This window comes from Aquarana catesbeiana, linkage group LG05 (assembly GCF_042186555.1).
Source record: "Aquarana catesbeiana isolate 2022-GZ linkage group LG05, ASM4218655v1, whole genome shotgun sequence".
Classification (NCBI taxonomy): Eukaryota; Metazoa; Chordata; class Amphibia; order Anura; family Ranidae; genus Aquarana; species Aquarana catesbeiana.
This window is the reverse complement of record NC_133328.1, coordinates 181,325,077-181,338,698: the sequence shown is the minus strand read 5'-3', so window position 1 is coordinate 181,338,698 and position 13,622 is coordinate 181,325,077. Positions and strand designations below refer to the sequence as shown.

Sequence of the window (13,622 nt, the reverse complement as noted above, 5' to 3'; positions counted from 1 at the left end):
ACTGAAACCATGCCCTGTGGTCTGATGAGACCAAGATAATCTTATTATCTTGATTCAGATGGTGTCAAGTGTGTGTGGCAGCAACCAGGTGAGGATTGCAAAGACAAGTTTGTCTTGCCTACAGTCAAGCATGGTGGTGGGAGTGTGATGGTCTGGGGCTGCATGAGTGCTGCCGGCACTGGGGAGCTACAGTTCATTGAGAGAACCATGAATGCCAACATGTGCTGTGACATACTAAAACAGAGCATGATCCCCTCCCTTCGGAGACTGGGCTGTAGGGCATTATTCCAATATGAAAACAATCCCAAACACACCTCCAAGACGACTATTGCCTTGCTTAAGAAGCTGAGGGTAAAGGTGATGGACCGGCCAAGCATGTCTCCAGACCTAAACCCTGTTGATCATCTGTGGGGCATCCTCCAACGGAAGGTGGAGGAGCACAAGGTCTCTAACATCCACCAGCTCCATGATGTTCTCATGGAGGAGTGGAAGAGGACTCCAGTGGCAACCTGTGAAGCTCTGGTGAACTCCATGCCCAAGAGGGTTAAGGCAATGCTAAAAAATAATGGTGGGCACACACTCTGAACAAATTTTTTTGACACCTTTAAACTGGTGTTTAAACCCGCCCATTTAGCCGCATTTTCATTCTGCGTTTAACCGCATTTGCGTCTAGAAGCATTTAGTTAAGATATCATCATAAGACCCTCCCCAAGCTAAAAAAACAGTGTTATTTAAGCCATTTTGTGAGACCAGAGTGAGTAGCAGCAGCTGAGAGAGCAGCAGTGTACTTGTATTTAGCGTGTCACTTGCCACACGTTGCAGATTGTCCACTTGCCACGTCACCTGCCGCAAGTTGCGGATTGTCAATTGCCACGTCACCTGCCACAAGTTGCAGGTTGTCATTTGCCACGTCACCTGCCACAAGTTGTGGATTGTCCACTTGCCACGTCACCTGCCACAAGTTGTGGATTGTCCACTTGCCACGTCACCGGTCACAAATTGCGGATTGTCACTTGCCACGTCACCTGCCACAAATTGTGGATTGTCCACTTGCCATGTCACCTGCCACAAGTTGCTTGTTCAAATCTAACATATGGGTCAAATTCCAATTATACTTCGGATAACAGCAATGCTAGTGGTGTATTGGACTGGATCAAGGGCTCATTAGGGTATATAAATGGTCTATGAATCATTGCAAGCAATTACATTCTCTTAATTTTTTTTTTAATGGTTTTTCATCATTTGCCATAATTTTTGAGATTTTTAATGTAAAAAAAATAGGGCACCTTTAAAAACGCTTATAAACGAATATGTGGCTAAACGCGGTACCGCGTTTAGCCACGTTTGGTGTCTGAAACGTGGAAATCTTCGGCGTCTGAATCCACTTTTTGCTTTCAAAGAAACGCTGTTAAATGCAACTGTCTAAAAACGGCAATAAATGAGACTGTGTACATGGTGACATAGGATAACATTGAATGAGTTCAGGGGCAGTTTAAAAAAGCGTCCAACTGCCTCTGAACGTACCTTTAGCAGCGTCCCGTGTACATGGGGCCTTATACAAGCTGTACACTCAATACTTTACATTGTAGCAAAGTGTAAATTTCTTCAGTGTTGTCACATGAAAAGATATAATTAAAATATTTACAAAAATGTGAGAGGTGTACTCACTTTTGTGAAATACTGTAGGCATAGGTTATGGGAATAGGGTCTGGGAATGAAGGAAGGGGGAGTGGGGGGTGAGGACTTTAGCCTGAGGAACCACGGGTCAATAGCAAAAAAAAAAAAAAAAAGTGGAGAAGGGTGGGTTTTAGACTCCTGAATGCATTTGTTTATATTCAGAAGAACATTTAAATTCTTCCCAATAATACATGTCCATTTCTTCAGTGTTGTCACATGAAAAGATATAATACAATAGTTACAAAGAAAAGTTACATAAAAAGTCACTTTTGTGAGATACTTTATGCTAGGGAGTGGAGAGGGGTACTTATCTCACATATTGTAGGACTGTTCCCTCATTTGAACATTTTAGAATCAAATGTGTAGGATATACAACAACATGTACCTTGAGCACATTTCTCCTTTGCCAGAAATAGCTCTCCTTTCAATTTTTCCCTGATCTATTTCTAGCCAGAAAAAAAAATAAATAAATTATCGCACAATTTAATCTCTAAAACTCATTAAATTATTTCTCTATTTTTGAAAACTTCCTTCACTCACCCATAACCCTATAGGTAGACACAGTAAACATTATCACAAGGATGGAGGAACTTTACACGGATAATAACATCAGACACAGTTTTTTTTTTTTACTCAGTGGTACATCTGTCTGGACTTCCGATAACCTCAAAGCTTTCAGCATACTTGTAACAATCCCTCCAGATACTGGGGACTTGTGTTATGTTAAGGGATCACAGAACCGTATCCCAGTAGGATGTGTGAACCCTTTTTTCCTCCTTCTCTATTCCTTTCCCCCTCTTTCTCCCTTCATTTTACTTTACTTTCTTTTTTCTTTAACTACCAAAATGTTCATGTATCACCCTGCTTATTCTATACCATTCAGGCTGTGAATACGTATATACATGTGAATTTTTTTATTTCGTTTTTTTGTTCCACAAAACTTTTATTGAAATTTTCATAGATTATACAATTAGTATCACATAACACATAACTGAGCTAAACGTACATGACTTCCTCTGGAAGGATACATGAAATTCAGGGTTCAGGAAAACAGGAACCAAAATATGTTGTCTCCACATATGTTAACCCAACAATCATACACTGAGAGGTGGAGTTCTAGGGCATAGTCTCATTAAGGGGGACTTGTGTCCATTTACACCCGCCTACCTGCAATCCAATCTGCTAAAAAGAAAAAAATGGAAGGGGATCCGCCCCCTCCATCTAGGCAGATCAGATCGGCGGGGCAGTCAGGTGTAAACGGACAGTGTAGTCTGTTTACACCCGGCTGACCATAGAGCAGAGTGGGCTTGGTCCATGTCTGCTCAGTTTGTGCAGAGCGGACACTGAGCAAGTTCGCTCTGCTCTATGGGCGGCCAGGTGTAAACGGACTCAGCTGTCTGTTTACACCGGACTGCCCTCAGGTCATCCGCTTGCACTACTCAGATCAGCAGGGGATCAGCGGACAGATCCCCTGCTGATCATAACAGAGTTCGCACCATGTGAAAAGGGCCTTAAGCTTGAGAAAGGTCTCCTGCACTCAGACAGTTCCTGCATGTCAACTGCCTGACCTCACATACTGTTTCTCAGGTTCTGAGGGTAGTGTGGAAAGTCAGGCTGTAGGGAAGACAATTATTAGACTTTGGGTGAACTTTTAGGCAACAGATAAGTAAATAATGTTAGCAGAAATGTTTCAAATGTAAAAATGCACAGTTATAACTATTTAAAACATAATATTCAAATACTGACAAAAGCTATTGTGACAGGTTCTCTTTAAGCTAATCTTTTGCATACATATTAAAAAGACTACAGTTCCCCTTTAAACACTGCAATAATAACAGCCTACTAGAACATTTTTCTGCTTTATAACTAGGCTAATTTGCTGGTGGTGAAGGCACAGGATAAAATGAATACTGACAAGATGATGGGTTTTCATACCGATATCGCTGTGATCCTAAGAGAATCAACAGTGGAATGGGTAAAAAGATACCACAGTGCAGGTCCAATCTCTCCAGTGATGAATCCTTGGACATGTGAAGTGATCGTAGTGCAGACATTTTCAATTATTTTGGCAGTCACATGATGTATGATTGGCTCTTCCTATAGAGGAGAAAAAACACATAAATATGTATTATATCTGAGCCTCACATTTACAGAGCAAGACAAACTCCCAGGAGCCCATGAACCATCTGTTTATGTTTACTTCACTACTACAGCTTAATGTAATATTTCACCGTCAAACTTCATTTAGGGTCATAAAATGAAAAAAGTACCCAGATGCTGTGGCCATTTTTTTTTTTTTTCAAAATGTTAGTAGTTTATAATCAGGTATGTAGATGATATGGTCATTAAGCCACTGAGCAACTACAAGCTCCAGTTAGAGCTAATTAGCACTTCTTTTGCATAATCCAAGCAGGTACCTGTGGTCACTTCAAAAGTGATTTTGTATTTGAGGAAACAATTAAAGTGGTTCTAAATGGTTGACATTTTTTACCTTAATGCGTTTTATGCATTAGGTCAAAAAATGTCCCATTACTTGTATCCCCCCCCCCCCCTTCACTCCCCCTGTATATTTACCTGAGCTTGATCTTGATCCAGCACTGTGCCAGTCTGCAGTGACTCTCTTTTTTCTCTCTCTACTCACAGAGGCAGCAGCGGGAGCCATTGGCTCTGTGAGCAAACAGCAGGGGCGCGGCTGAGCCACTCTGTGTGTGTCAATAGGCACACACAGCCCCACTTCAGGAGCGAGCCTGCAGGGGCACTCCCATAGGAAGCAGATTACTATGGGGGTGCACCAGCGGGGAACCAAGAAGAGGAGTGTTAGGGGCTGCTCTGTGCAATAACACTGCACAGAGCAAGTAAGTATAACATGTTTATTATTTTAATTTACAAATGCTTTACCTTTGCAAATTGTAGTTATTGCCTGTGTTGTCTTATGATGATGATAGGGGTTTTTGAAGTTATTAATTGTGCTCTCTTATAAATTATTAAATTTTGCTTGTTGCAAAGGACACAACATATACTCAGTATTAAGACTACTTTAACAAAACTGCTCAGCAATCAGACAATAACATTTTTTTAGTGCATCCCAGCAGCTTGCTTTGGATAATAGATCAATGTTTGCTATATCTTATCTGCGCATATGTTATAGTTCAGCCCAGTATCTGTGAAAGTCCTAGGATCACCTTAAAGCAGTGGTTCTCAACTCCTGTCCTCAGGATCTACTAACAGGCCAGATTTTATGTATAACCCTAGGGAGATGCAGACTACAATACTGCAATCACTGAGCAGCAAATTATATCACCTGTGATGTATTTCAGTTATCTTGCAATCCTGTTAGTGGCTCCTGAGGACAGGAGTTGAGAACCTCTGCCTTAAAATAATATGAAACCCTCATTTTTTAAGCACATTCATCAGCCAATTTAATCACTTACTAAATATGCAGCATCTTTATCTTTTAATCCTTGCCTATGTTTCCGTTTAAGCGTTTACCATGACTGCTATCCCAGGTTTCCTATTTCAGGTGGCTGCCTACTCTGTGTGGAGCAATAGAGACAGACAGCCCTGTAGCCTAGGATGGTAAGGCACTCTCCTTCTATTTCCTCCTTCTTATTCCTGGCTTGCCCAAGCTAACAGACTGACTGGAGACTACACTGTCCACTGTTAACTCCAGAGAAGACCATAAGTTCAGAGAAGCAGCAATGAGGGAACAGGAGCCTTCAGCATTGAAAGTTGTAAACCACAAGTTCAGAGGTAAGAATTTTAACACATAGTTTATTGGGGAATGTTTATTTTATTTTCTCAGTATGTGAAGCTAAAAAGCAACACTTGGGTTTGTTATTACTTTAATCACCTCAGCTCTGGAAGGTTTTACCCCCTTCATGACCAGGCCATTTTATGCTATTTAGCACTGCGCTACTTGGTAATTGCGCAGTGATGTAACGCTGTACTCAAACAAAATTTGTATCATTTTTTTGTACACACAAATAGAGCTTTCTTTTGGTGGTGTTTGATAACCGCTGTTTTTTCTTTATTTTTTCTTACATAAATGAAAAAAAGACCAAACATTTTGAAAATGTTTAAAAAAACATATCCAATAAAAAAAAAAAAAAGTTTTCATAAATTTAGGCCAAAAAGTTTTCTGCTACATGTCTTTGGCAAAAAAAGCCAATGGGTATTGATTGGTTTGCATGAAAGTTATAGCATCTACAAACTATGGTATATATACTGGATTTTTTTTTTTTTTTTTTTTTACTGAGAGTGGCAGTGATCAGCAACATATAATAGGACTGCAATAGTGTGGCGGGTAAGTGGGAACTAACTGCTGCTAGCATCACCGGTGACACTAATACTAATCCGTGCTAATACTATACATTGATCATTTAGCTACAGTATCTGCAAGGGGGTAGTTCTTCCCAATAGCTACAAGTGGGGGGTGGGGCAAGACAATGTTGAGACTGGAGTGAAACTAGCTGTACTGCACTGCCTTGTAGGAAGCACCATCACCCCCAAAGCCCTCATGCAGAAATGAAATTAGGGCAAACCAGGGCATATGAGCGGGCGGATTGAAGTTTGTTTCAGGGCAGAAAGATCCTGGACAAGGCCATCTCCAGTCTTAGACCCAGGCAAGTTGGTTCCAGGGATGACTTCCGAAGGCTGAGGATCCAACAGAATCTCTCCAGATTCTGCACTCTCTGCTGTACATTGGCTGACAGGGTTAGTGGGGACTGGTCCTTCAGCGGGAAATCACCCTGGTAACTAACAATGTGTCCCCTGAAAACAGCAGAGCTAGGACCAGGGCAAGAACCTTGGTAAAAATTCAGTGGACAGGCCAAAAGGGGGACAATGTAGTAATGCTCATAACCCACAGTAAAATGCAGACAGCGTTGGTGGGGAGGAAAAATAGGGATGTTAAAATAAGCATCCTGGAAGGAGGGAGGCAACGACTGACCTGGCTGATTGCATGCAGAACTTTTGAACCTGCAAGAACAAGTTGAGAGTTTTCAAATTCAGAATGAGCCAAATGCCTCCATTTGCCTTAGGAGCTGTGAACAGGTTTGAGGACCTTGAAAGCATTCCTCATTTAGGACTGGGGCAATGACCATTTGAGAGAGAAGCTGCTGAACAGAAGCAAGAAGATCTGCCATCTTTGTGGGAAATGAAGCAAATTTAAGAGCACAAAGAGGAGGCAGAATTCAAAACTCCAGTTTGTAGCCCTTGTAAACGACACTCTGCACCCAAACATCAAATTTATGTTATAAACAGATGGTCAAAAGGGCCATCAGAAGTTTCCCCGGTCTGACAAGTGGGTGCGCCACATCACTGAGAAGAGGGCTTGGAGCCAGAACTTGAAACTGAAAGTCTGAGAGAGGTGAAAGAAATGTTTCCTAGTCTCGGGAGTAGAAGGTCTACCTGCAGGAGTGCATGCTTTCTTTTTCTGAGGGAGGAGAGTACCCCCCCCCCTTTCTCCTTGATGTGCATGCCATAGAGGGACCAAACTGGCATTTTGGATCAAGGCATTTCTTGCATTGGATTTTGTGACAGTAAAAAAATATCAACCAGTATGCGGGATTGTATGATGAAGCATTTTATAACAATGTTTTTGCTTTAATAGATGATCATTCTTTAAGATCTTTATAATGATTTTTGTTTTACAAAGTGAAAACCAAACTATTATTATTATTATTACCATCAATGTCATTACGCAGAGTAAAAATAGACCACTCGTTTTAGTTGACATTCAGCAATTCCTATTTATTTTCATCTCAGCTTGCTCGAACCTGGTTCCATGCAATAACAGGTCGACATTCTGCTCTAACTGTGACATTCTAATTGCAGAGCTTTTGTGAAGTGAAGCGAAAATGCAAATATTTTGATGTGCTGTTGGTTCACAGTAGTTCAAGTACAATATGCTGTCTAGAGTGTATTGATATTACAAAACACACAGAAGTAAGTTCTGCCTTTATTCTGAAAAGAAAGAAAATAAAACAAGCAACTGGAACTGCAAGGCTGTTTTATTAAATGCCTCTCTCTCTCTCTATCTCTATATATATACACATATATACATATAGAGAGAGAGAGAGAGAGAGACACATTTAATATATATAGTCAGGTCCATAAATATTGACATCAACACCTTTCTAATCTTTTTGGCTCTATACACCACCACAGTGGATTTGAAATGAAACAAACAAGATGTGCTTTAACTGCAGACTTTCAGCTTTAATTTGAGGGTATTTACATCCAAATCAGGTGAACGGTGTAGGAATTACAACAGTTTGTATATGTGCCTCCCGCTTTTTAAGGGACCAAATTGGCTGCTCAGCTGTTCCATGGCCAGGTGTGTGTTATACCCTCATTAACCCATTTACAAGGAGCAGATAAAAGGTCCAGAGTTCATTTCAAGTGTGCTATTTGCATTTCGAATCTGTTGCTGTCAACTCTCGATATGAGATCCAAAGAGCTGTCACTATCAGTGAAGCAAGCCATCATTAGGCTGAAAAAACAAAACAAACCAATCAGAGAGATAGCAAAAACATTAGGTGTGGCCAAATCAACTGTTTGGAACATCCTTAAAAAGAAAGAACGCACCGGTGAGCTCAGCAACACCAAAAGACCCAGAAGACCATGGAAAACAACTGTGGTGGATGACCGAAGAATTCTCTCCCTGGTGAAGAAAACACCCTTCACAACAGCTGGCCAGATCAAGAACACTCTCCAGGAGGTAAGTGTATGTATGTCAAAGTCAACAATCAAGAGAAGACTTCACCAGAGTGAATACAGAGGGTTCACCACAAGATGTAAACCATTGGTGAGTCTCAAAAACAGGAAGGCCAGATTAGAGTTTGCCAAACAACATCTAAAAAAGCCTTCACAGTTCTGGAGCATCATCCTATGGACAGATGAGACCAAGATCAACTTGTACCAGAGTGATGGGAATGGAAAAGTATGGAGAAGGAAAGGAACTGCTCTTGATCAAAAGCATGCCACCTCATCAGTGAAGCATGGTGGTGGTAGTGTCATGGCGTGGGCATGTATGGCTGCCAATGGAACTAGTTCTCTTGTATTTATTGATGATGTGACTGCTGACAAAAGCAGCAGGATGAATTCTGAAGTGTTCCGGACAATATTATCTGCTCATATTCAGCAAAATGCTTCAGAACTCATTGGATGGCGCTTCACAGTGCAGATGGACAATGACCCGAAACATACTGCGAAAGCAACCAAAGAGTTTTTTTAAGGGAAAGAAGTGGAATGTTATGCAATGGCCAAGTCAATCACCTGACCTGAATCAGATTGTGCATGCATTTCACTTGCTGAAGACAAAACTGAAGGGAAAATGCCCCAAGAACAAGCAGGAACAGAAGACAGTTGCAGTAGAGGCCTGGCAGAGCATCACCAGGGATGAAACCCAGCGTCTGGTGATGTCTATGCGTTCCAGACTTCAGGCTGTAATTGACTGCAAAGGATTTGCAACCAAGTATTAAAAAGTGAAAGTTTGATGGCTGATTGTTAATCTGTCCCATTACTTTTGGTCCCTTAAAAAATGGGAGGCACATATACAAACTGTTGTAATTCCTACACCGTTCACTTTATTTGGATTTAAATATCCTCAAATTAAAGCTGAAAGTCTGCAGTTAAAGCAGATCTTGTTTGTTTCATTTAAAATCCATTGTGGTGGTGTATAGAGCCAAAATGATTAGAATTGTGTTGATGTCCCAATATTTATGGACCTGACTGTGTATACACACACTGTATATATTTTACAATTAAAGAGAGATTATTAGATTATGCAATGAATGAAACCGTTAAGACCGATAAAGCCCCGTATTTGACAATATAACAGACCCTGACAGCAAGTATGTGCAATTGGCCTAACAATTAACAAGTCTTTACAATAAGTATATAAGCTAGATACTGTGACAATTGAACTCGCAGCCCCACCCTGCACAGAGATTTTCTAGTGGAAGATGCTCTGTGGTAGGGGCAAAACACGTAAGCCATGGTCTAGAGCAGTGACAATATACCACACACGTGAGGCGGACACCGGCACGGCACTTCCGGGTTGTTAATATGTTGTGTTTTAAATGACCTTTTAGGCTGGGTTCACATTGGTGCGATGTCAGACACCGCATGTGATTCAAACCGCACCACTGTGCAGATCATATGAGATGTCTGGGTGATGCAACTCAGCCACACAGATTGAATGGCTGAATTTGCATCGCATTCAGACCAAACTCGTGCAGGACCCCTTTTTTTTGTCTGCACCAGAATCGGATTGCATGGGTGTTCACACCCATGCGATCTGATTCCTGTCCGAATTGACAGTTCACGCTGCGATATTCTAACCGATCTGGGGGTGTCATTAACTTTGTATTGACACTCCCAGTGATTCGCATAGGGCAGTGTGAACTGCCTGCGAGTCAGGAGCAATCGTGCACTGGATTCGCAGGGTTTCCCGCATCACACCAATGTGAACCGACACTTAAAAGTAAGTGCAATTTGTTTTTAAGAATTGTTTTAAATAAAGTGGATTTACACTATGGGAGCATTCCCTTGTTTGTCCTTATATACGGTATATGAGAGACACAGGGGCTTCCCCAAAACCTGAACCAACAAAGGAAAGAGACTCGGAAGAGAGGAAAGTACACTGAAGGAGAGCATACATCTGGATATAACTAAAAATACTGGCTGAACCCTCTGCACACTGCTATACCTGCAGACTTTGCAATAAAAAAAATAGGGATATTTAGTTCAAACATATTGCAATACATGTTTAAGCTGACCAACTGTGTTAAAGTAATCTCTCTTTAGCCAGTGCTACTTTGTTCTGGCACTGCAAATGCTATTGGGGACACAATGCCAACATGGGACAAATCGACACAAAAAGGGGGAGAGCTACAAGGTTTAGGCCTGGCCGCTGACCTGCGATACAACAGAAACACAATATACATGTGCTCAGATTCCAATAGCTTGTTTGCCCCATGTTGGCATTGTGTCCACAGTAGCATTTGCAGTGGCAGAACAGAGTAGGACTGGCTAAAGAGGGATTACTTTGACATAGTTGGCCAGCTTAAACATGTATTGCAATATATGTGAACTAAATATCCCTATTTGTTATTGCAAAGTTTGCTAGAGAGGGTGCAGAGGGTTTATCCAGTATTTTTAGTGTTAACATGTGGTCACACCCCTTTAGCACCAGGTAGATTATATGCATTCACAAGCTATTGAGATCTGATCTGAGCAGTGGTATTTCTTGTTTCATACATCTAGATATATCAGCATATAAGGTCCATCTGACTCGCATGCTTATGCATTCTGGTGAGTGTGGGCACAAGAGGGGAGCATGGAATTATGTCTGCACGGCACATAATTGATTTTTTATCACCAGAGACTGCACAGGTGTTACCACACTAACACAGATGAAACAAGTGTGAATGATTATTTGAGATCCATTGGGTTTTTTCGCATTGGAAGGACTAGAACAGAGATATGCAATTAGCGGACCTCCAGCTGTTGCAAAACTACAAGTCCCATCATGCCTCTGCCTCTGGGTCTCATGCTTGTGGCTGTCATAATCTTGTTATGCATCATGGGCCTTGTAGTTCTGCAACAGCTGGAGATCCGCTAATTGCATATCCCTGGACTAGAAGAACTGCCTAATACTACTGTGGACTATATACTGTATGTTATTACATCTATATGATATTTGTATGTTTGAAGGAATAATAGTATTGGATTCAGGATTTAAAGTAGTATTGTGATAACACATGAATTGATACAAGCTAGACATAATAACTTATAGGGGTAGCGCTGTGAGTAGTGTTTTCAATAGTTTGAGTTTTATGCCTTAGTAACAGCAGCAAACCCATCTTCAGATGAACATTGTAATATATATATTGAGATTTGCTGATTTGCTGTCCCCTCAAAATATCTCATGGCTGTATTAGATCAAAAGAGTGCTTCTACTAAATACTGAGCAAAGGGTCTGAATACTTAGGACCATGTGATATTTCAGTTTTTCTTTTTTAATAAATCTCAACAATTCTGTGTTTTTTATATATAAATATATACACACACACACGTACATGCATACATACGCACACATACAAACACACACTTATAACTTATATATATATATATATAAGTTAGCACTGGGGGTTTAACCTTTCACAGTTTTATTTTTTATTTATTGAATAATTAATGAGAGATATCATTGTAGGTTAACACAATGAAATAAAGGGGTAGCGCTATAACCATTTGGATACTTACTGCATTTGTCGGACTCTAGTTCTCCCTCTGCCACTAGCCAGACTTCTGAAGAATGGGACTATCATTTGCCCTACAAACAAATTGGTGGGGCCAGAGGCAAAACTCTTTCCCTGCTCAGTGGGCACTTTTCATAACTAAGATGTTCACATCCATGTGTACCTGTAACACTGGTGTTAGAATATAGACAGGCTACTGCTGACCTCCCTGGATGCCCTTTTATAAAGTCCTCTAGGACTGGCCCCCTTTTTTGGGGTCTGTCCATGGTTAGAAGATTCCGGTATTCCCTCTCTTTTGTGTGCACATCACTCTGTTGAGGAATCTAGCTAAACACAATGTTATGATACTGATTGTGTCATTTGTTTATATAGTATGTATTGCTTTATGGTTTGTTTATATACCTATGCATCCTACAAATAAAGATAATATTAAAAAAAGGAAACCTAAGCAATAGAGCTGCAAGGTTATGGCAGGGTTGTTCTCTTCCTCTCCCTACCATACAAGATTACGTTTTCTATTTTAATTTGAATTTTTCCTCACTTGTACTCTTCTTCCTTGATAGCAATTAGACAACCCTTGCTACAGGACTCTTAGATTGCTCTAATTAAGCATCTTTAAGATCACTGTAATAGAGCAAGATGATATTTCATACTTGTTCTTTATTACATTGTAAATGAAAGGGCATTTGCATTTGTAGGTTCTATTTTGTGTATTTATGTCTCAAAAAGCTGAAAGCAGAGGTTTTTTGTGTGTGTGTGTGGGGGGGGGGGGGGAGCGGATACCCTCTTTTTAGAGGCACCCAGCTCCAACTTCCTCCTGGGGCTCCCCGGCACTGGAAGGAAGTTAACCTCTCCCCCTCCCTCCCTGCAATCTTCTGGGACACGTCACAGGTCCCAGAAGATTGCCCGGCCATTCACAGCGCAGCTCGCACATGCCGCAGAGAGAAGTGGGAGAGCGGAGGGGGGGGGGGCGGGGCTTCGTTGGCCCGCATCACTGGACTGTGGGACAGGTAAGTGTCAGGAAAGGCTTCACCTGCTGGTGGCACTGTCAGATCTATGGGCCACAGTACTGGTGTCCACCAGCGGGTGTCTCCCAGCAGTCTTGAGCCAACATCATCTCCTGCAATCAGGTGTCACCTGAGACTGATTGTAGGAGGTAAGTATTTATACCCGGCAGATGCTGCACACATTTGCCTTGGTATTGTTCCTTGAGCCCTGACCTGTGTTCGCTATCGTGTTCCTGTTATCTTGTATCCATTCCTGAACCCCTGCCCTGCAGCCTGATCCCTTCTGCCTGTCCCCCCGTCTCCTGTTACCCTCTCCCTGTCCTGTCTTGTTCCCAGCCAAATCTACTTGATCTCCCGTGTTTGACGCTGGCTTGCTTACGATTACATCTTACGCCTGTATATACTTTTGGTTTAGGCAGTTACTTGTGTGTCACTGGGGTTGGTTGCTGGTTAATCACGGTTTATCTTATTGGAGGTGCGTTTATTACTTTTGTTTATTTACTTTTCTTATAATAAATTATATTACTTTTCACCTTACACGTGTTTGGTTCACTCTGTTGCAGTCCGAACAGTTCTGGTCGCACAAGTTCATGACATAATACCAAGGCTATCCCTGACCAAAAGTGTCTGTTTTTGCTAAGATTCATCCAGAGGAATTTGTTTATTATTCTCT

At 41.4% G+C, this 13,622-nt stretch overlaps 1 protein-coding gene across 2 annotated transcripts in view; it reads right to left on the bottom strand.

The window, feature by feature from the left end:
• The window catches only part of LOC141144583 (serine/threonine-protein kinase ULK4-like), a 1,176,078-nt gene that overhangs the window by 773,682 nt on the left and 388,774 nt on the right, over positions 1 to 13,622 (bottom strand). For both annotated transcript variants that reach the window (XM_073630414.1, XM_073630413.1), the window contains exon 20: positions 3,613 to 3,774. In XM_073630414.1, coding sequence (XP_073486515.1) covers positions 3,613 to 3,774 — 162 coding nt within the window. The remainder of the gene's footprint in view (positions 1 to 3,612; positions 3,775 to 13,622) is intronic.